This window comes from Saccopteryx bilineata, chromosome X (assembly GCF_036850765.1).
Source record: "Saccopteryx bilineata isolate mSacBil1 chromosome X, mSacBil1_pri_phased_curated, whole genome shotgun sequence".
NCBI lineage: Eukaryota > Metazoa > Chordata > Mammalia > Chiroptera > Emballonuridae > Saccopteryx > Saccopteryx bilineata.
Genome location: NC_089502.1, coordinates 119,418,969 through 119,442,104, shown reverse-complemented (window position 1 = coordinate 119,442,104; position 23,136 = coordinate 119,418,969). Strand labels below are relative to the sequence as shown.

The following is a 23,136-nucleotide window of genomic DNA, read 5'->3' as shown; positions in this document are numbered from 1 at the left end:
CTACTGGGGTGACACTGACTAATAAAATTATATAGGTTTCAGATGTTACTTCTATTAATAACACAATGAATGGTTTAAAAGCAGATGAGACAAAGCTAAAAAGAAAATTTACAAATTTGAACATAGGCCAGAAATATATATATTTGAAATGAAACACGGAGAGACAAAAGGATAGAAAATAAGAAAGAGAAAATTAAAAACATAAAAATGGTCTAAGAAAAATATATTCCAGAAAGACACATAGACAGACAGAGAAAGAGAATGGGTAGGAACCATATTTGAAGACATAATGGCTGGGAAATTTCCTGGACAAAACCATAATATAAAACACTCATTTACATCACTAAGCAAAATGGCATTATTTAAAACACTTTTTCTTTTTACATTTTTTTTCAATTCAGTTAATATTATTTTATACCAGTTTCTGTTGTTAAAACATAGTGGGCATTTATATACTTTACAAGCACACCCACCTAATAAGTCTAGGACCCACCTGGCACTATATATAGTTATTATAATATTACTGCCTATTTTACATTTTATTTTAATAGATAGTATCTGAGTTTCACTTCTTCATACCAAATCCTTTTACACTAAATGAGAGGAATATAGAAAAGTACTTTGCATGCTCTTTAATGGGGTTTTCAGATGGTAAAGGTATTTTCGGAGAATGTGTTAGAAATGCAAACTAATAATATTACCCAAAGTGCTTATATTTATTTGAGAGTTCACAACCAAATGTACCCTAATAGGCTTTATTTAATCTGAGTACTTTTGCTTTGATAATGAAAGACCTCTAATGTTACTTCAAACCTCACTGTTTTCTCCCACATAAATTTTTTGTTTCTCTCATTACTAGCTAGGTATATTTATTTTCATGCTAGATAACCAGTAATAAACAAAAGTAAAGAGGAATCTCAGGAATAGCAGTGAAGTGAAGTAGTATTTCGTTAGGATGAAGCCAAAAGCTTTATCTGAGAAGGAGTCTGAGCAAGAGGTCTAGACGGAGAGTAGACTATTTGTAGGGACAAGGGTATATGTTAGATGAATGCATACACTTTGATTTAATTAAACTTGAATGTGTACATAATGGAAAACAATGCTTGTTTCCCTTGTGGCAGTGGCTGGGACAAACATATATTAGAAGTTTGCCAGAGGTGAAATGAATTGATCCAATTTTATCCAAGTGATATATATATTCATATATCTATATTTATATATAGATACATCAACATATATATATATCTACCTATGACTATAGATAGATAGATAGATAGAAAGATAGAAAGATATAGATATATAGATGATATAGATATAGATATAGATATAGATATAGATATAGATATAGATATAGATATAGATATAGATAGGTATGTCCGTAAGAAGAGTATAGAAAGAGTTGACAAAAATATTGGAATTGCATATTAAGAAAAGTTCAATAAGCTTTCATGAGCATCTCACAGGACTGCTTCTCCGTTCCGTTTCTGCAGAAAGAGGCTGTGTATACATCAAGACAATTGGCAACTCCACTTTGGAACTGGCTCTCCACTTACTACCTTTGACAACCTCTTTATATTTCAGCATCTTAGTCCTCATTTGTAAAAATGGGGATATTGACACTTTTGAGAGACTTAATTCAGGTCATTTATTATTGTTTCATTCAGCCAATATTTATTCAGTGATCTGAGCACCTGGGATACAAGCAATAAAAATTTCAAAAGCAAAGCCTACACTTTTATGATGCATAAAATCAAATTGGTGAGTCAGGAACTAATAAACAAATAAAGACCTTGTAATTACTAATGAAAATAGAAGGCTGCGAAGAAAAAGGTGGGGGGGCAGAGCCTTCCAGATAATGCAAGAAAAAGCATTTAAGATAAAGAATCAGATATAAAATTGTTGGAATAAATGAGGACCTACACAAAGGATGGTAGGCCATCAATCGATTAGCAATACAGTGGTACCTTGAGATACAAACAGACCAACATACAAATTTTTTAAGATACGAGCTGTGACTCAGTCGTATTTTTGTTCGAGATCCGAGCGAAATTCCAAGATACAAGTCGTGATACAGGAAGCTGCCGCTCGCTACTTGGCGCATTGGCGCATGGGTCCAGTATCTGCAGTTTGATATACGAGTTGACTGACTTACGAGCTCAGTTACAGAACGAATTAAATTTATATTTCAAGGTAGCACTGTACCAGGAAGCCACTACCATTCCAAAGGTTAGAGGGACAAAGGGAAGAGGTATGAGATGGGGTTATTGGAAACCAATAATTCGGCCCACCCAGCAGGAGAAGAACTCCCAGGGAGCTTGCTATTGGGAATGTAGCATTGTTGAGGAATGCTGTTTCTAGAGAGAGCTAGACTCCTGGAAGATTCATTCTCAGCCACTGATGGAGATGCACCCTGACACAAGGAAGAGGGCAAGAGAATATTCTAGCTTCTCTCCTCTTCTTCCCCTCAATATCCTCCCAGCGCTGGCTACTGGCTGAACCAAGCAGGTAGCCAATTTACAAAAGGATCCTGGGAAGTGTCACTTTCATGGGAAGACCCAGGAATGGCACTGAAGACAGACAGACAAATGATCTGCAAGGGGATGACAGCGAGAGAGGGCACAGGGGATAGGGACAGGAAGTTGACATGGACACCAAGGCAGAGCCATGGTTTTTGCAATATTCTATTTCTTTTTTTTTTTAACTCGATTTCTTTTTATTTATTCATTTATTTATTCATTCATTTTAGAGAGGAGAGGGAGAGACAAAGAAAGAGAGAGAGAGAGAGGAGAGGGGAGGAGCTGGAAGCATCAACTCCCATATGTGCCTTGACCAGGCAAGCCCAGGGTTTTGAACCAGCGACCTCAGCATTTCCAGGTCAACGCTTTATCCACTGTGCCACCATAGGTCAGGCAATATTCTATTTCTTAAGGTTTGTAGTTCAGAGTGCAGATTTTTTTCATTATTTTAAAATTTTCCATGTTACAGAAACTCTGAATATAATACAAATATTAAATAAATTAAGCAAATGAAAGCAAATAAGACAAAAAGAAAGAATGTGACTAGAGAGGGAACAACAAGGCCTCTCTGTGGAAGTCTAACTTGAACAGAGACTTAAAAGCAGTGAAGGCCCTGGCTGGTAAGCTCAGTGGTAGAGCATCGGCTCAGCATGTGGATGTCCTGGGTTAAATTCCTGGTCAGGGTACACAGGAAAAGTGCCTTCCTGCTTCTCCACCCCTCCTCCTCCATCTCTCTCTTTCTCTCTCCCTCTCTCTTCTCCCCTCCCACAGCCATGGCTCAATTGATTTGAGCACACTGGCCCAGGTGCTGAAGATGGCTCCATGGAGGCTTTGCCATAAATGCTAAAAACAGCTCAGTTGTGAGCATGGCCCCAGATGGGCAGAGCATTGGCCCCAGAACGGGATTGCTGGCTGGATTTCAGTCCAGGCACATGCGGGAGTCTGTCTGTCTCACCTCATCTCACTTGAAAAAAAAGACAAAATAATAACTAAATAAAAAAAGCAGTGGCCTGACCTGTGGTGGCGCAGTGGATAAAGCACCGACCTGGAAATGCTGAGGTTGCCGGTTCAAAACCCTGGGCTTGCCTGGTCAAGGCACATATGGGAGTTGATGCTTCCAGCTCCTCCCACCCTTCTCTCTCTCTCTCTCTCTCTCTCTCTCTCTCTCTCTCTCTGTCTCTCTCTCTCATCTCTAAAATGAATAAATAAATAAATTAATTAATTTAAAAATAAAATAAAAAAAGATTAAAAAAAAAAAGCAGTGAAGTAAGGAGCCATGTGAATTTTGAGAGGACAGATTTTCTAGGTGGGGAAGAGCAAGGGTATCACCCAGAGGCAGGAGGACCCGGCAATGCTGGAGCGCAGTGAGGAGGCCAGCGCAGCAGAGCTAAGTGTGGGCTGACATGAGGGCACAGGTGTCATTGGGAACTGTGACCCTGTGGGCCCTGAAGACCATAATAAAATGTTCAATTTTATTCTAAATGACTATATGTGCTAATTCCTATGTCCACTTCTGGGTAGCGTATTTGCTGTTGTTATTAGCTAGAAGAGAGTCAGGACACAACAGGAAAATGAAGGGGACACATTCCGTACCGAGTAGAAATTGTTAGTTTTAAGTCAATAAAAAGAGAAACGTTCTTGCTAGGGAGAGAACAAAGCCAAACAGAAACTCCTGTTCTTTCATTCAAGGGGAATGGTGGGTTTTGCTGCACTAATTTGACATTCTACAGAACCAGATTTACAGCCAAAGCCAAGATAACTACTAGGATTTACAAACATGTACATGTGCTTGCATGTGCACAAAACATGTGTCTGCCCATGAACACATACAATGCACACACATTAATATCTGACACAGACACAATGAATTTAAAAGTTACTATCCACTTCACCCTAGAAAGAGAATCATGATCAGAACAAAAATTAGATATTTAATAATAATAATTACTACAATAATAACAATAAATACCAAGGGGAATGGTATCAAATAAAATGAAAGTGTTTTATTCCTTTTTTTTTCTTTCTTTGTATTTTTCTGAAGAGAGAAACGAGGAGGCAGAGAGACAGACTCCCACATGTGTCCGACTGGGATCCACCCGGCATGCCCACCATCTGGGGCATTGCTCTGTTGCAACCGGAGCCATTCTAGCACCTGAGGTGGAGGCCATGGAGCCATTCTCAGTGCTCAGGCCAACTGTGCTCCAACGGAGCCTTGGCTGCGGGAGGGGAAGAGAGAGACAGAGAGAAAGGAGAGGGGGAAGAGTGGAGAAAGAGATGAGTGCTTCTCCTGTGTGCCCTGGCTAGGAATCGAACTCAAGATTTCCACACGCTGGGCTGATGCTCTACCACTGAGCCAACCAACCAGGGCAAAAGTGTTTTATTTCTTTAAATTCAGATTTATTTAAACACTGTTTAAATATTGAATGATATTTTATGGTCATTTAATATCTATATATAATTTGGGGGATACTTTGCAATGGGCTAGTTTATTATATTACACAGAGTATCTAACCACATATGTAGAAAAGCATTTAGATTATCTTGAGGGTAACCTTGGCATTAGCAGCATCCTGGGGAAATATTAAATTGTCCCTACACTAAATGAGGGGAAATACTGATTTTCAGATTTGTCAGCCCATCACTGAAGTGATAGGGCAGCATGAACATGGTAGAAGTATGAAAGTTACTAAATTCGTAAGTATGTATCATAACAGTATATAGAACACTCCAAACTTAGCGTCTGACTATGTACAGACTGAGAGTGGGAAGGAAGTAGGGAGACAGACAGGTAAGCATGTAGGTATGCAAGCAGGTAGGTAGACACACTACCTAGGTAGAAAAATGCTCTGAATTTTTAAAATTCATTGCTTTTCAGCACAGAACAGCCAAAAAGTCTCTCAAATCCAGGAAGAACATGAACACTAAAGCATTCTAAATTACTTAAAACAAAACAAAACTGGATCAATCTGTCTTCCATTAAACAATATAATTCTACCTAGATCTTATGAAAAAAGTTTCCTTTATTTAGTTTAAGAGCCCTGGCCTTGGCCTTCTCCATCCAAGCACTCAGTTCATATTAAAATTATAAAAATACAAGTTTGATTATATTATTCGTGGCTGTGCTTTTCCCTAGATCAGTGGTCCCCAACCCCCGGGCCGCGGACCGGTACCAGTCCACAAAGAAAGAATAAATAACTTACATTATTTCTGTTTTATTTATATTTAAGTCTGAATGATGTTTTATTTTTTAAAAATGACCAGATTCCCTCTGTTTCATCCGTCTAAGACTCACTCTTGAGGCTTGTCTCGGTCACGTGGTACATTTATCCGTCCCACCCTAAAGGCCGGTCCGTGGCCCAAGAAAGGTTGGGGACCACTGCCCTAGATGAGAAGCATAACGAGAGCAAGGGGCATGCTCTTTCGTTTCAGCTCAGCTATCTATCCCAATAAAGCACAGTGCCACGAGCTGTAAGTTGGAAGATGTAATGTTGAGCACAAAGACACATAGATAGAAGGAAACCAGTGTTGGGAAGCCGAGACCCTGAACAAGAGGAGAAAGAATTTCCCGAGGAAATTTAGAGACTCTTCTCATCCCATCAATAAAATATTTCTAATCCTCACGTCACCTTCTAAACTCTGAATAGCTTAAATTGACTTTCTTATCATTTATTCCTACTCTCATTTCTCATTTCATGGTTTCTCGACTGCCAAGGTAGACTTTTTTTAATTACAATAATTTTTTTTCCTAGCACAATTAATTTATATTTAAAGTGTGTCACTCTGGCTTAAAGTTAAATAGTAAAGAAAATTTATATTGTACTTCGTATTGTAAATAGAGTATGTGTGTATGTGTTTGGGTTTTCTTCTGGAATTCTTTTTGAAAAAAAAAACATGTTCTAAATCCTATCACTTTAGAATAGGACTATTAATAAAGTAACAATTTTTATTATATCCTAAGCCAGAATGTTACATATTAGTTTATGTTTCTATGGTTATATGAGCATCACTGCATGAAAAACATGTTTGTACATACACCTCCTCTCTCTCTCTCTCTCTCTCTCTCTCTCTCTCTCAACCTCTGTGTATATGCGTGCACACACACATATATATAAACATGAGAAATGTGTATACATTTAATATATTATATGTCATTTATTGATTTTCAACTATTTATTGTTAGATTGCAACCTCGATGATTCCTTTTTGAGATGCGATAGTGAAGAAAACAAGGTCCTTGAATTCACTGATGTCACACTTTATTCATGGAGCCAGATAATAATCTAATAAAGGTTTGATCAAATTGTAATTAATTTCATAAAAGGGAAATATAGAATGCCATGACAATATGGAATAGGAACATCTACGTACACTGGGTTCTCATAAGGATTGACTGTTGAGCAAAGACATTAAGCAAAAAGAATGCGGGATTCTGGGATGTCTGGGAGAACATACATACACTGAGGTGGGAAACATCATGTCACCTTCAGTCAATGAAAGGCCAACAAGAAACAGAGAGAAGAAAAATCTGAATGAGGCTGGGACTGGAGATAGGAAAACACCCACATGAGGGCCTTTTAGGTGCCTCTAAACTAACAGCAAAAGGAAATCATAAATTGTTATACATACGCAAAAAAAAAAAATACTGTCATGATTATATTTGCCTTAAGAGACATTGTTCTGGCTGAAATGTAGAAAATAGATTACTCAGTGTCAAAAATGGTTGCAGGGAGACAAATTAGTGATCTAGGCAAGAAACCACAGTATCTTGGACTAATACGAGGGCAGTAAATATGAGAAAAAGTTTAAATGTGAAAGCTATTCAGGAGACAAAAAAGCATAGGCTTGGTAACTGAATGGGAAAAGGAGAGGTGAGGGCCAGGGAATATCACAGATGATTCTGAGGTCCGACTGTGCCACACCATGGATGTTGGCTCTGTTCCCTATAATGGATAGCCAAACAGGAAATGGCTGTTGCTTGTGGAGTTGCCTGCCACAAGTTTACCTTTTTGGGACTCGACAGATTGTTGATACCCTGAGACATCAAAATGGAAAAGTTAAGGAAGTAGACATATAAATCCGGGGCTTAGAGGGTAGGTCTGAGCTGCAGATAAAATGTGTGACTCTTGTATATAATATATAATTCAAACCAAAGAAACATTTACTCATTTATTTTCCCTGTAGATGTGAGATGGTATTCATTAGCCAACATTATTTATGCTGTAGTAGCTGAACAGTGATTACAAACCACATCGTTTATCTGTTTGAAACCCGAAATACTTGAGAACACTAGTGAAGGTCTCCTAACTCCGTTTCAGAAGAAAAAGACAAGTCTGGGGCAAACACCAAGTACACACAAGCGCAGGCCCGATAAGAGCCACTCTCCCTGCCAGTCACTGAGAGGTTTGTGAGCGCTGCCCCTGGATGGATCCCACAGGAGGAGCAGGATTGGTCCTGCTCCATCAAAAGAAATTCACTTCCTTCCTTTTGTGTAGAATTTGAGATTAGTAATCCAACTGATCATTTTCTCTTTACTGAAGCAGTAAGACAATAAACATATCCAATTTAATAACCTACCAGCTCAAAAGATCATAAGAGTTCTATTGATATTTGGCCCAGTCCATAAAACAAAATGGCCTGAAGCCATATATTGCTTATAAATATATGTCATTCTTCTCAAAATATTCTTATGACAGTTCTTACTATTCTATTGCTAAAGTATGACTTAAAAACATAGAAGCCTTCCTAATGTTTTGTGACTAAGGCACTACATACTACAAAATTAAAATTAATAGAAATGACTGTAGTTTTGGAAGTACTGTCATGAGTTATTGAGAAAGCAGGTTTTAAGGGATACTTATGTGCATTACTGTTTATCTTGAAAGGCAAAAAAAAATAATCCCATTTGTCTCCAGTCCTTCATGAAAACTGCATTAAGGATGGTAATGATAAAGTATGGTCAAATTGACATCTACAATTATAGTAGAAAAGTATGGAAAGAAAATTTTCTATACCTTTTGTTTAAAAATTTCCTGTTTCATCCAATTCACTTAACAGGGAGAGAGACTTCAGAGAAGAGGAAGAAAGTAAAGGAGAGAAAAGAGAGAGCAGGAAAGAAAAGGCAAGAGTATTTCTTTAAAAACTCATGGACATGGACGACAATACAGTGATTGCCGAGAGTGGGGGATGTGGAGGAGCATATGGGGGCATAAAGTGGTGATGGATGGAGACTTAACTTGTGTGTATGAACACACAATATGGTATACAAAGAGGTGTTGTATACAGAATTTGCACCTGAAACCAGTATAATTAAGTTAACCAGTGTCACCCCAATAAATGCAATAAAATAATTTTTAAAAGTTCATGTTCCCCTCCTGCAGCCAGTGACTCGATTGGTTTGAGTGTGGCCCTGGGCACTGAGGATCGCTCCTTTGGAGTACATCAGCCTCAGGCACTAAAAATAGCTTGGTACTCGAGCATCAGTCTCAGATGGGGTTGCTGGGTGGATCTCAGTTGGGGAACATACGGGAGTCTGTCTCTCCATCTCCACTATTCTCACTTAAAAAAAAAGTGATGTGTGAAATTAAGTGCTATATTTTCTGACACACATGAGTCTTTGTCAAGTGGTTAAAAACTTTAACTGAAAAGCATTCATGCTATATAATACATATCATATACAGGGGCAGAAAAAAATAAGTTTATAGCTTTGAGTACACAAAACACAGGTTATTGTTGTATTACTTATTAATTATATTATTTTCCATATCAACAACTATAAACCTACTTTTGCCCACCCCTATATATGCCCTTGTGACATGGAAATAATAAAACATTCTCAAAGGCCTGCTCTTTCAGGACCAAGAAAGATAATCCATTACAAAGTTCTCTGTAGACTAAAAAGAACTATGAACATAAGATGCATTTTATCTTTCAATATTATTTTCTCATATCATTTTTGCCAGGCACCAATCACCAATTCCTTACACCAATTTTCACCACTCAAACTACACTTAAAAGTCAAAGTTTTGTTTTATTGTAAGAAAAAAGTAATGAGGAAATTAAATTATATATAACACACAATATAAATTATATAGATATATATAAATAACATAATTTATAATTTGTATACAATCCATATTTAATTAATGGTTATTAATTAATCAAGACAAATTTTCTAAGAGTGGGTAAAATTGGTAGCAATGTTTTGGTAAATAAAGCAGACAAATGGAGTGAAAACATTTGGCAATGCTACAATCATCATCACACACATGGAAAATAAAAAGTGAGAAAACAATATAGGTGGGTAGATTGTTGGTTGTATAGATAAAGAGTATATATTACTTTATATTTATAATGTAGTATCATAGCTTAGTCTCAGTTATCAAGCATCAATATTCTGAACATCTTTAAAAATAAACATAAAAAAATGTTGAACCTCGATATAATAGACACATGCAAATTAGAATAATTGTCCAGTGAATAAGCTTTTTCCCACCATTTACAGTGAAATAATTAAACTGTACTTGAATATAAGGGGGGTTTATGAATTTTTTGACAAGAAAAAGTCATTATTGCTAAATAGGTCAATGTTTGAAAATTTAGGACATTCACAATCTTTTCCAACTGATTTTATAAAGGCTCAGCAACAAGGATATTGAAATCCACTAGAGGGAGCTAATATTATTGTCAAGTTGTATTTATTGTCCTATCAGGAAAATAAACCCCTCAGCAAAAAGGACTTTGGGGAAAAAAAAAGAGAGAGAGAGAAAATATACCTTTATCTTGTGCTTTCTTTATTCAGTTCACAGTTCACTTCATGACCTCACCAAAAGGAAAAATAAAAAAATCTAGGAAAATGGGGAAAGCTTCGTGTATATTACTACCATACTGATCCTGGATCCTGGAAATGTTACTATGTGGCAAATTCTTTGGATACTTACAATGGTAATTTAATAAAGTGTTTTCTAACTTATTATAGGTTTAGTAGAAAACAAACAGGTTCTTGTGCTTTTTGTAAAAAAGAAAAAGTGGGGAAAATGTTTTATAAAATGTTTGTATTGTAATGTCCTAAAATCCAATTTTACTCTATAATCTATTAATATATATATATATATATGTACATATGTACGTGGGAACCAAAAACTCATTTGCTAATGCTCCAAATTGTTTAAAAACCTGTATGCCAAAGGCATTTCTGCCTTAGCAATTCCATTTCAGGTGCTCAGTAGACTCATGTGACATGTGACTAGCGACTCCTATGTTGGACAGCACAGCAGTGCTGATAAGTAGGGATATTTTGGACCAGATACTATGTATTAACATCACAAAAGCAAATTGGAAACAGACAAGACATCTTGCAAGATTTTCTGGTTGTATGGTAGGCACCTGCACAATTATATCATCAAATGAGAAAGAGTTTATTGTATAGTTAAAATAAACCAGTAGTAAAATGCAGCCCCCAGAATGATTTGTCCTTTTCTGGGTTTCAGTGGCCACATGTATGTTAACAGCTACACTAATTAATCTTCAAATAAATTGGCGCAAGTGTTATAAGATGCTCAGCTAAACATCCTGTACATGGGGCAAACTGAATGTAAGGACAACCCACTAATGGGGCTTCAAATGCTCTTTTATTTCGTTCAATGTTAAATAAAATGTCTGACTGTAGAAGTTGCGCCCCACCAAAGAGAAGTTCTCCTTACATACAACAAATGTTGTATTTGTTCCTCCTAATCATGAAATTATTATGGAGAAAGGGTAAAGAATGGAAACATATTTTCCAATAACAGTATTTCATTACCTGTTACTCCAGGTTGTAGGAAGGGTGGTTCTCTTTTTTTTACTTTAATTTGTGTTTACATAGATTTAAGTGTTCCACCGAATATATCTCCCCCCACCCCCTTAGTCCCCCTCAGCCCCCCTTACGCCCCTCCCCCCAATGCCTTCCCCTGGAAGGGTGGTTCTCTTGATACAAATTATTCTTTCACTCGTTTCTTCTCTAGATAAAATAATTTGTAAAGTGTCAAGTTAAACATGTTAAGTATTTGTACTTACTTGTCTGTAGCTCTTTTTCTCTGGTCTGCACATCAGCAAAGACTTGGTTAAAATGATTTGTGAAGGCCACGAAGTCTGCGTCCAGGAACATCGGCCCTTGCCCTTTCTCTTTCAGGGCTATGCTTTGAGTTTTTAATCGCTCCATTTGAGGCTGAAGAGCTGACAGACGGTTGACTTCATCCTGTACCATAATTTAGAGTATTAAAATAAATAACATTTTTCCTTAGCAAACATCACATTTTTGCAAAGGAAGGTATTAAAAAGCACTGATGCAAGCTTAGCTTAATACTCTTATCAAAAACTTGATAACAAACATCCACGATGGCATAGGCAAGTCTCTAGCACAGGTCATCAATTTCCAGATGCCTTGGCTTTTCATTCAGTAGATACCATCATATATAACTACCTCTAAATTTCAAAATGACGTCATTTAGAGCAGTAATGGGCCTAAATGTGTACAGGTAAACAGTACTATGAATGACCTACTCTTTCCATAAATCAAATATGGATGTTCCTCTGTACCCCTCTCATCTCAAAATAGTGTGTCTTTGCTTCAAATTCTAAGTTCATTTCATGAACATTATTTATTATTTCTTTAAATCATTTGTGTATAACATGTTATACATATCTACCTATATGTGTATACATACATACTATGTACAATTACAAATATGTTTATATATTAATATTGCATTGATTACATATTTATATATATACACACACATATTCATGCCTATAATTATCTATTGTTTGTATGGTCTCATTACTTCTCCTGACTCTACAGGCAATAACTGTCGTATTTAGAGTGATGGTTCACTTTTCCCTTGTTATCCTGGTATAATTTTAAATACCAGCCCATTGACTTTCAAGAGTACCCTGGTTCGAATGACAAATCTTATGGACACACTGCTGTGCTGTCCAACATAGGCGTCCCTAGTCACATGAGTCTCCTGAGCCCCTGAAATGGGCTCAGTCCACATGCAGAGGTGCTGTCATTGTAACACGCAATTGTGAACACTCAGAATGAAAATATACAAACTCCCATAACACACAACAGTTTTAAATATTAAGTCCTGAAAATGACAGTATATTTGATATACCAGGTTAAATAAAATGTATTATTGCAATACACTTACCTATTTCTTTTTCCTCTCTTAATGTTACTTCTAAAACATTTAGAATTACATATGTAGCTCAAGTTTATGACTTGTATTATGTTTCTTTTGAGCAGTGCTGTTCTTGACATAATGTTTTCAAATTCTTTTGTTTCCAGTGGAGTGGTAATTCATATGTATCCCATACATATATAAATTGAAGTCAAACAAATTTCACAGTGCTCTTTTTAAAAGGCTGCTTACTGATAATTCATTCCTATGCTACTTTTAGAAGTACTTCAGGATTTTTTACCATTTAAAATGTAAAAAAACAGGGTAATTAAAAATTAAAAACTGGATCATAAACCAATTAGAAGGAGGGGAAAATTGAAAGTATTACAGTAATTATGAACTAAATATAGCCCTGAGCTTCCTGGAAATCAAAGTGAAAAGTAAGAAAAAAAAGTTGTTATTTTTGGATGCATTCATAACAGTTTGGAGAAAGGAACTTCTAGCTTAGGTACAAATAAGCTAAATTTATCAAATAGATACTTTCATAGTATCAAGACAAGCTAACAGGTAATGCCTCTTATGAGTATTAGAATACATGTTGGTGAGTGGTTATAACAGTATAAGTTGACTCAGGTACAATAATGTCTGACAATCATTTTTTTTTTGGTAGGTGAGAATGAGAGACATTTATATAAATGAGAAGGTGACTCAACTCTTGCTTGAAATATAGAGCCTCGCAAGTTCTAGAAGGTACCCATATATAAGACGAACCTTAATTTGGGGGCCCGCATTTGGAAAAAAATTATATAAAGTTATTGAAACTCAAGTTTTATTCATCATAAAATTCACACAACTCCTCAACTGGGAAATGCAAGTAAAAAAGTCTACAACCACTGTATAAGACACAACCAGTTTTTAGACACCCCCCCATTTTTCGAAAAGGGGTGCATCTTATACATGGGGGATACGGCAGGTGCATATCCATGGAGGAAGAATAGGATAAGAGGTAAAGGTAATGCTCTGGGTTTTAGAGTATGGAATTACAGACGTGCACTTTGCACACCAGGCTCACACAGAGCAGCGTGGACATCTGCTGAGCAACGTTTAAGAAACTGATTTCCGTTTGGCCAGATGGAGGGCTGCCGTTCTTGCTGTTCAGGGGGCTATAGAAAGAGACTACAGCACAGTCAAGTGCGTTCTGCACAACAAAGGGACTTTGAAACTAATGAAATGTTTGGGCAAATGATCATAAAGTTGACTCAATCATAGGGGAGATAATTTTCACCTAAAATGGTTAACATTTAAAAGATGTTAACAATTAATTATTCACTTTTTTCCATAAAAGGGCCTTAGTGTGGCTGGTCCTTTAGAGCAGGGGTCCCCAAACTTTTTACACAGGGGGCCAGTTCACTGTCACTCAGACCACTGGAGGGCCGGACTATAAAAAAAAACTATGAACAAATCCCTATGCACACTGCACATATCTTATTTTAAAGTAAAAAAACAAAACGGGAACAAATACAATATTTAAAATAAAGAACAAGTAAATTTAAATCAACAAACTGACCAGTATTTCAATGGGGACTATGCTCCTCTCACTGACCACCAATGAAAGAGGTGCCCCTTCCGGAAGTGCGGTGGGGGCCAGATAAATGGCCTCAGGGGGCCGCATGCGGCCCGCGGGCCGTAGTTTGGGGACCCCTGCTTTAGAGTAAACTGTCTTCCCTGAGTCTGTTTATCCTTAAAAGTTATATGTTTATCAGAGGAAAAAACTTTTTTGTATGTTTACCAGGACAAGATCCATGGATTTCTTTTTTTTTTTTTTTTTTTTTTTTTTTTTTTTTGAGAGAGAGAGAGAGGGAGACAGAGAAAGGGACAGATAGGGACAGACAGGAAGAGAGAGAGATGAGAAGCATCAATTCTTCATTGCGCGCCTTAGTTGTTCACTGATTGCTTTCTCATATGTGCCTTGACCGGGGGGCTACAGCAGACCGAGTGACCCTTTGCTCAAGCCAGCAACCTTGGGCTCAAGCTGGTGATCCTTGCTCAAACCAGATGAGTCCACGCTCAAGTGGCAACCTCGGGTTTTCAAACCTCAGTCTTTCGCGTCCCAGTCCAATGCTCTATCCACTGTGTCACCGCGTGGTCAGGCCATTTCTTCAGTGCCTGAAGGGCTCTCTAACCCCTAACGTATCAAGATCTAGTTCTGTTGAAAATTAGATTTTGAGCTAAATCTGCACTGTAATCTTAAAAAACTCCAAATAACAGAATGCATTGACAAACAGAATGGACTAATTTATTCACCTAGCATTAATCACTGCCAACTAGTATAATTTAACTGTTGTATGAATGACATTGAGCTTATCCTGCTAAATATTTTACATAAGGTGATTCATCAAATTAATAGAAATCAATGGGGCAGAGAGAAAGAGTAAGGGGAGATGAAGAGGGATGGAACTGTGTCAGGTTAGTATTAAAAAAAAAGAAATTAAAACTCTGTGGCTGATTTTAGAAAAAAGAAATAATCTCTCTTCAGATGACTTCCATAACCTCGAGAGAATGTGTAAGAATATACATCTTCCAGTGATCTCTATTTCCTCCTCAAATAAAGAGCAAGGACTAAACATCCCCAAGAGTCTTTGCTCTGTGTCTGACATGCCTTCTTGTCCCAATCTTTTGTTTTACATCCCTGTCTTTCTAGGCCCAACATTCAAACTGACATTCATCCAGTTCCTCAGTCCTTAATGCTTCCTCCCACCATGTTCCTTCTGTCGGAAGTCTCTTGCCCAGCTGTTTGTACATCATTTCAACTCATCCTAAATGCCTTGATTTAAATATACCGGCCTCAAAGAAGCTGACCTTGGTGGCTCTGGCTAGGTCAGGTTTTCCCTGTTAGTCAATCTCTCAGAACTCTGTACCGTTGGTTAAGGCAGTGGTCGGCAAACCACAGCTCGCGAGCCACATGCGGCTCTCTGGCCAGCTCAGGAGTACCCTAATTAAGTTAATAACAATGGACTTACCTATATACTTAAAGTTTAAAAAGTTTGGCTCTCAAAAAAAATTTCAATTGTTGTACTGTTGATATTTGGCTCTGTTGGCTGACGAGTTTGCTGACCACTGGGTTAAGGCATTGGTCCCAGTGCTAATTTTACATCTATTTATTTAATCACCTGTGTAATGTCTCATTCCGCTACTCTAGGTAAACACAATGAGGGCAGTGATAATGAATGCTCACGACAATTTCCCAAAACTTACGTGACTGCTGCCACAGTGGGTACTGAAGGTATAACCACGGCCCTAGATTAACTCGCATCCACTGGATTTTAGATTAACACAGCACCTCAGTCTATCACTGAAGTTCAAGTTCGCCCTGGAAATCTTTTGTCTCTTCTCTCATCAATTTTCCACTTCCCATGAAAAGTATAACTCATGGTAACTACCAAAAAGTTCAAGTGATTTATATGATTACATAGCTCTTGTTTGCTTACACTTGCATTTTTAATCTCCTTCTCAGGCCCTTTTATGCCATTATATTTTGCTTGTCCCACCAGACCCACTGCCCACCCTGCTCTGGTGTTTCTGCAGAATGACGTTTATAGACTACAACTCCTTGTCCTCTACTCTGTAATTCAGTTCAGGCAGTGGGGACCCTGCTCAGATTCTGGAGGCATGGAAGAGAGAGAAGCAGGATGTTTACTTTTCTGGCCCCATTCCTGCGGTGGCCGTTAGGCTGGCTCTTTGTGTTTTTTAATTGAATTTATTGGCATGACACTAGTTAACATAATTATACAGGTTTCAGGTGCCCAATTCTACAACACATCTCTGTACTACATGGACATAAAAAAGAAGGAAATCTGGCCTTTTGCTACAGCATGGATGGACCTGAAGATCGTTATGCTAAGAGAAACAAGGCAGGCAGATAAAGACTAGTACCATATGATCTACTTGTATGTGGAATATGACGAGCACAATGCACTGGCTCTTAGAGCTGCCTTTACAGTGGGCATCGGACTCTCTCCTTCTGGGTTTCTGCAACTTCTCTCTCCCTGGTCCTTTCTGTGCTTAGAATGGTAACAACTCTGATGCTGTGTTACTGTACTATCCCCTGTGGTTCCTCCATACTTCAAACACATTTATAACACAGTTTTGCAAAGAACCCATCCTTAAATTATCCTAATTTGAGTGGACTGCCAGTTTGCAACATTTTCCTCAGCTATCTGATCATATACACTGTATCAGCCACTTGTGTTTGTGGGTTTCACTTTTTCTGATTATGAGGGGTTTTTTCTCTGAGCACATGCGCAGCTGTCAGAAGAAAACCTCCAAATGACCAGCCATTTATCATTGGATGCATGTGGTTCAATACTCCGAAACTGCCTCGCCATTTTGCAAGCTGACAAAAATCAATGAGCCATGTGTAACTACTCTAACGGCATTTTTAAAAAGGATCTGGGCATCTACATACCGCCTATTTAAACTGATTTTCTTTATGTGCTTTACAAAGTGATATCCCCAATAAGTGTAGTGCCCAAATGGCACAGCTGCAGCTGGGAAAATAAAATGAATAGAAAAAAAATCAGAAAATAAATAAAAGTGAGTCTGTATACTTTAAAAAATGATTTTCTGGGAGCCCTGGCCGGTTGGCTCAACGGTAGAGCGTCGGCCTAGCGTGCGGAGGACCCGGGTTCGATTCCCGGCCAGGGCACACAGGAGAGGCGCTCATTTGCTTCTCCACCCTTCGCCGCGCTTTCCTCTCTGTCTCTCTCTTCCCCTCCCGCAGCTGAGGCTCCATTGGAGCAAGGATGGCCCAGGCGCTGGGGTTGGCTCTGTGGCCTCTGCCTCAGGCGCTGGAGTGGCTCTGGTCGCAACATGGCGACGCCCAGGATGGGCAGAGCATCGCCCCCTGGTGGGCAGAGCGTCGCCCCTGGTGGGCGTGCCGGGTGGATCCCGGTCGGGCGCATGCGGGAGTCTGTCTGACTGTCTCTCCCTGTTTCCAGCTTCAGAAAAAAAAAAAAAATGATTTTCTGTGCTTCTCTTTTGATCTTTACTATGTTTAACTAAATCCTTAATAGGAAAATTTTATTATTAAATTATTTCAGGCCCTGGCCAGTTGGCTCAGTGCTAGAGCATCAGCCCAACATGTGGAAGTCCTGGGTTTAATTCCTGGTCAGGGCACACAGGTCAAGTGCCCATCTGCTTCTCCACTTCTCCCCCATCACTTCTCTCTTTTTCTTTCTTTATCTATCTCTTCTCTTCCCTTCCTACAGCCATGGCTCAATTAGAAAGAGTTTAGAGGCTCCTTGGCCTCTGCCTCAGGCACCAAGAAGAGCTCTGTTGCTGAGCAATGGAGGAACAGAGCAACACCCTCAATGGGCAAATCATCGCCCCCTAGTGGGCTTGCCAAGTGGATCCCACTCGTAGCTCATGTGGGAGTCTGTCTCTGCCTCCCCTACTCTTACTTAAAAAAGAATTTTCTTTCTTTTGCTACTCTTCTGGAAATTGCCAAGAAATTCCTATTGATCATACTGCAAAGAAGTAAAATCCTCACCTTACAGATTTTTAACTGGCTTTGAAGCACGGTATGCTCTGAGGTGGTGGTAGGTTGGGTTTTCAACCAGTTTTCCGTAGTAGTTGTCATGTGCTCCAACTGCTGCAGCTGATTATAGAAGGCGATGATGCTGTTCTGATACTCCAGCCAGTCCACTCTCTCACTCAACAATTTGCAGAACTCGATCCACCGGCTGTTCAGCTGTTCTGAAGCTTGTTTAATGCTGTCAGCATTGACGCCCTCTGGAAAAAAAGATTATCAAAAGCTGCCCACTGATGCCACACACTGCAAGCCAATATCTGAAGACCAATGTGTCTCATGTTCAAAAGTATTCAGCATATAAATTATTTCAAACAAATTATTTACCAAGATAATTTCTGCTCAATTGCCAATTACTAGAATTGCATCATATCAGAAATATGAATGTAATAGAACAGTAAATAAGAACACAGATGCAGAAGAACAGAATATATTTAAATAATATTAAATATGGTCAAAGCTCTCATGGGGAGTGGAAGATTTATTGTGGACAAATAGCTTTTTGGATTATTTCCAAATACATGTCAAATATCATGTATATTATTAAAATGTACCTCTAGAAACTAACTTGAATTTTTGCTTTTTAAAATAGTTGGAACATTGGTTGAAATGTTACATAGATTTTTTTTTAAAGGAAAAATGTGTGTATCAAAAATCAATAATTTTGTTTCAGTTACAGCAAGTCAGAAATAAGCAGACGGTCTGCATGGATCCAAAGAAGTAAAACAAGCACTAGGAAAAATAATATTTCTAATATAAAAAAGGGTTTTTATATTATTTACATAATATTTACATATGTGGAAGTTATCTGACAGATTTAAAAAGCATCTATAGCAATACCAAAGCAGAAAAAATCTATCAAGGCAATATTTTGGAAACATAAACATATCACTATATTTAGCCTTCTGGAGACCTTACTGTGTGTTAAGGAATATGCTATCTTTTAATATACATTATTTAAATTTTGTCATAAACTGGTACATGACTAATGCCAATTCAAGTATAGACTATTTTACAGATACTATGAAAGCAATATCATGCAACACTTGATAAAATATTCTCTAAAGTTAGTTGACAAAATTTAGATGTTCCTACACACAAATACAAAGTAACATATATGTGTTTATATAACAATGCCTTAAATAAATTGCATTATAAAAAGAGAAATATTGAAGCTATGTAGTATGAACAACGTTCTTACATTTTTGGAATGCTGATATTTGAAGTTTCTTATTCCTAGATCGATCCATAGGGGTCATAAGCTCACTATAATATTTTTCCTCTAGATTAAAATATCTAAGGGGTAAGTGACTTAGTGAAGGCAAAGTTGTCTGGGAGATTCTACTTTTAGAAATATTCATTTACCCCACTTTCTGAGTAAATATGATTCAGTTGATAGGCAAGTAAGTTATTAAGAAGTCTGAAGATGATCTCTAGCAACTATAAGGCCTGTGCTATTGCTAACTTCTGCATATGCTTCACTCTTTTTAAAGAATAAAAAATATCTGACCAGGCAGTGGCGCAGTGGATAGAGCATCGGACTGGGATGCGGAGGACCCAGGTTTGAGACCCCGAGGTCGCCAGCTTGAGTGCAGGCTCATCTGGCTTGTGCAAAAAGCTCACCAGCTTGGACCCAAGGTCACTGGCTTGAGCAAGGGGTTACTTGGTCTGCTGAAGGCCCACGGTCAAGGCACATATGAGAAAGCAATCAATGAACAACTAAGGTGTTGCAATGAAAAACTGATGATTGATGCTTCTCATCTCTTTCTGTTCCTGTCTGTCTATCCTTATCTATCCCTCTCTCTGACTCTCTCTCTCTGTTACTGTAAAAAAAAACTTTTTAAAGACTAAAAAATATGGAATTAAATTCAACGATTATATTAATTTATCCTCTCTTGCTTTCCTCTGCTCTGATGCTCATTTTCACTTTGTTGTAATTATGTTATGCTGCCAAACCACATCTTTTAAAACAACTCTAGCTTCACTAATTTCAGAGTTTGACACGACTGAGGATGACATTGGAGAAAACAAACTTTGCAAATATTATTGGCAACAATCTTTTCCTCCTTCAGCTGATATATTTTCAAAGATAAAGAATTTTAAAATGAAGTGTAAAAAGATAATATATGCATGTCTCCATACATACAACTTCTAAAAGGCAGCCATGGTTTGCAGAAGCTAAATAATCATCTAACACCCTCATAATACTTAGAGAAAAAAAGTTGGGTTTTTTGAAACATGGATGTGTTGTGTAATGTATCATTTGTGATTACTTGGTTTTGAGTAGTGACCAACAATGGTACCAAAACATGTTTTGGGAGAATGCCACTAAGTAGCTGTAGCTGTAAAAAGATCATATTTGCGATGTCCAGGGTTAGATTCCCAGTCAGGGCACACAGGAAAAGCACCCATCATGCTTCTCCATACCTCTCCCTCTCCCTTCTTTATCTCTCTCTATTTCTTTCTCTCTCTCTTCTTCTCCTGCAGCCAAGGCTCAATTGGAGCACATTGGCCCCGGGCACTGATGATGGATCCATGACCTCTGACTCAGGCACTAAGAAGAGCTCAGTTGTTGAGCAATGGAGCAATACCCCAGATGGGCAGAGCATCATCCCCTAGTCAGCTTGCCAGGTAGATCCTGGTCGAGGTGCATGCAGGAGTCTATCTCTGCTTCCCTTCCTATCACTGAAAAAAAAAAGATCAAAAGATCATGTTTGTTATAAAAAATAAAAGAAGAATCCAAACCTCCAGTAACATGGGCACTCAGTCTGAGAAAAAATAATTGCAAAAAAAGGTAACGTTGAAAAATGAAACAATTTATAAATACACAGGAGAAATTTTAAATCATGTTAGTCATTCAAAAAGGTGCCATGGATATAAATAATCAACTATTTAGGAGAAATATTCTCAGTATATGTTAAACCTGAATAAGTCTTTAGAAGGCAATCCATGGTAATACAAGTCCAAGTGGGGGTCAAGGGGTCTTTTAACAGCTGAAAGAGGTCATTTATAAAAATTAAAGATTAATACTTAAGTCAGTGTTACATTTATAAAGTCTGGCACTAATTAGGAATAAAAAAAAGTGTGTGTATAAAAAAAGAATGTGTATATATTTTTAAAAGGAAACAAGTGATAAATTTTTAAGTTCATAGGCAATCTTGGAATATTTGGTCATACATCTATAATCATTGGAAATTAAAGTTATAAAGGACATCCAGAGAAAAAAATCAAAATCAGAAATTTCTAGATGTCACTGGCACAGATATCATGTTGACTCCAGAGAAAAAGACATCTTATTATGAAGAATTTGTATGTAACTATTGTATTAATTCATGTGTGAATGTGCTTCTTGCTCAACTAGAGTATAGACTGTCCTAAACTATAAACCCTTCTAAGAAAAATGGTTCCCCTGGCAGTATCTGCTAGTGATCTCAGCTTATGGTAGGTACTTATGAACTTATCCAATGCCAAATCAATAGCTTATTTCACACAAACACAAACATTAGGGGAGCAATATTCACAGATGTACACACACACACACACACACACATAGTTTCTCTTGCTTCAAGTTTGTTTTAAAATATTTGGGGGAAGAGAGAAATTCACTGTCACATGTCACATTACATAATGTATAGATCTTAAACTAAAATTAAAAATGCCATTAATTTCACCTTCATTAATTAAATGGCCATTTATTACCCAGTACTATGGTGATATTATGCAAAAGTCCCTCAAAATGTTTGTAGAATGAATAAGGGTACTAATTGTCTCAAATGCTCACAGGTAAATAATTTTGCTATTGTATACAATTCTTTTATGTGTATTTCATAGAATTAACCTCCTTAACTGAAAATTTTATGTCCTATAACAGTCTGCAAGTGTAAATATCTGCAAAGTTTTAAGTATCAATTATTTGAGCATCTGTTTTCCATTTTTTTTATTAGCTACTCAGGAATACAAACACTAACTCACCAGGCATTATGAACAATACTTATGGAAACCATTTTGTAGCAGCGCATTAAAATCTCAGGGATAATGGATCATAATCCATTCACATCTCATACTCTAAACAAGCCCTGAAATAGTCTATGAATAAATATATTGCACCCAGAGGAAATGGATCATTACTTGAAGTGCATCCATTAATTTTATTACTTATGTACAGTGCATAACAGACTGTTAGAATAATTTTAATTGTGCACCACCTTCCATGCAAGTACTTCAGAACTGCTACTTAAAGTGAAGTATTCCTCATCAAGTATATTCATCATTAGCCATGAAGACAGGGTAGAATAATGCAAACCTTTGTTTTCATAGCTCTTAAATTAGAAGAATAGTTGGAACAACAACTTTAAATTGCAGAAGTCGCCCTGGCCAGTTGGCTCAGTGGTAGAGCGTCGGCCTGGTGTGCAGGAGTCCTGGGTTCGATTCCCGGCCAGGGCACACAGGAGAAGCACCCATCTGCTTCTCCACCCCTCCCCCTCTCCTTCCTCTCTGTCTCTCTCTTCCCCTCCTGAAGCCAAGGCTCCATTGGAGCAAAGTTGGCCCGGGTGCTGAGGATGGCTCTAGGGCCTCTGCTTCACGCGCTAGAATGGCTCTGGTTGCAACAGAGCAACGCCCCGGATGGGCAGAGCATTTTCCCCTGGTGGGCATGCTGGGTGGATCCCGATCGGGTGCATGCGGGAGTCTGTCTGACTGCCTCCCCATCTCCAACTTCAGAAAAATACAAAAAATAAATAAATAAATAAATAAAATTAAAAATAAAATAAAATTGCAGAAGTCACCAATTTCTTGGTGCATATTAAGTGAGGGTCGTTACAAGTTCATTTGGCATTAGATGTAACAACCTAGACTATAATAGAAACTTATTTGGAGT

The 23,136-nt window shown here is 37.8% G+C and overlaps 1 protein-coding gene across 4 annotated transcripts in view; it reads right to left on the bottom strand.

The window, feature by feature from the left end:
- The window catches only part of DMD (dystrophin), a 2,360,554-nt gene that overhangs the window by 1,516,758 nt on the left and 820,660 nt on the right, over positions 1-23,136 (bottom strand). For all 4 annotated transcript variants that reach the window (XM_066250305.1, XM_066250306.1, XM_066250308.1 and 1 more), the window contains exons 20-21: positions 18,222-18,463; positions 11,568-11,748 (exon numbers count right to left, since the gene is read on the bottom strand). In XM_066250305.1, coding sequence (XP_066106402.1) covers positions 11,568-11,748; positions 18,222-18,463 — 423 coding nt within the window. The remainder of the gene's footprint in view (positions 1-11,567; positions 11,749-18,221; positions 18,464-23,136) is intronic.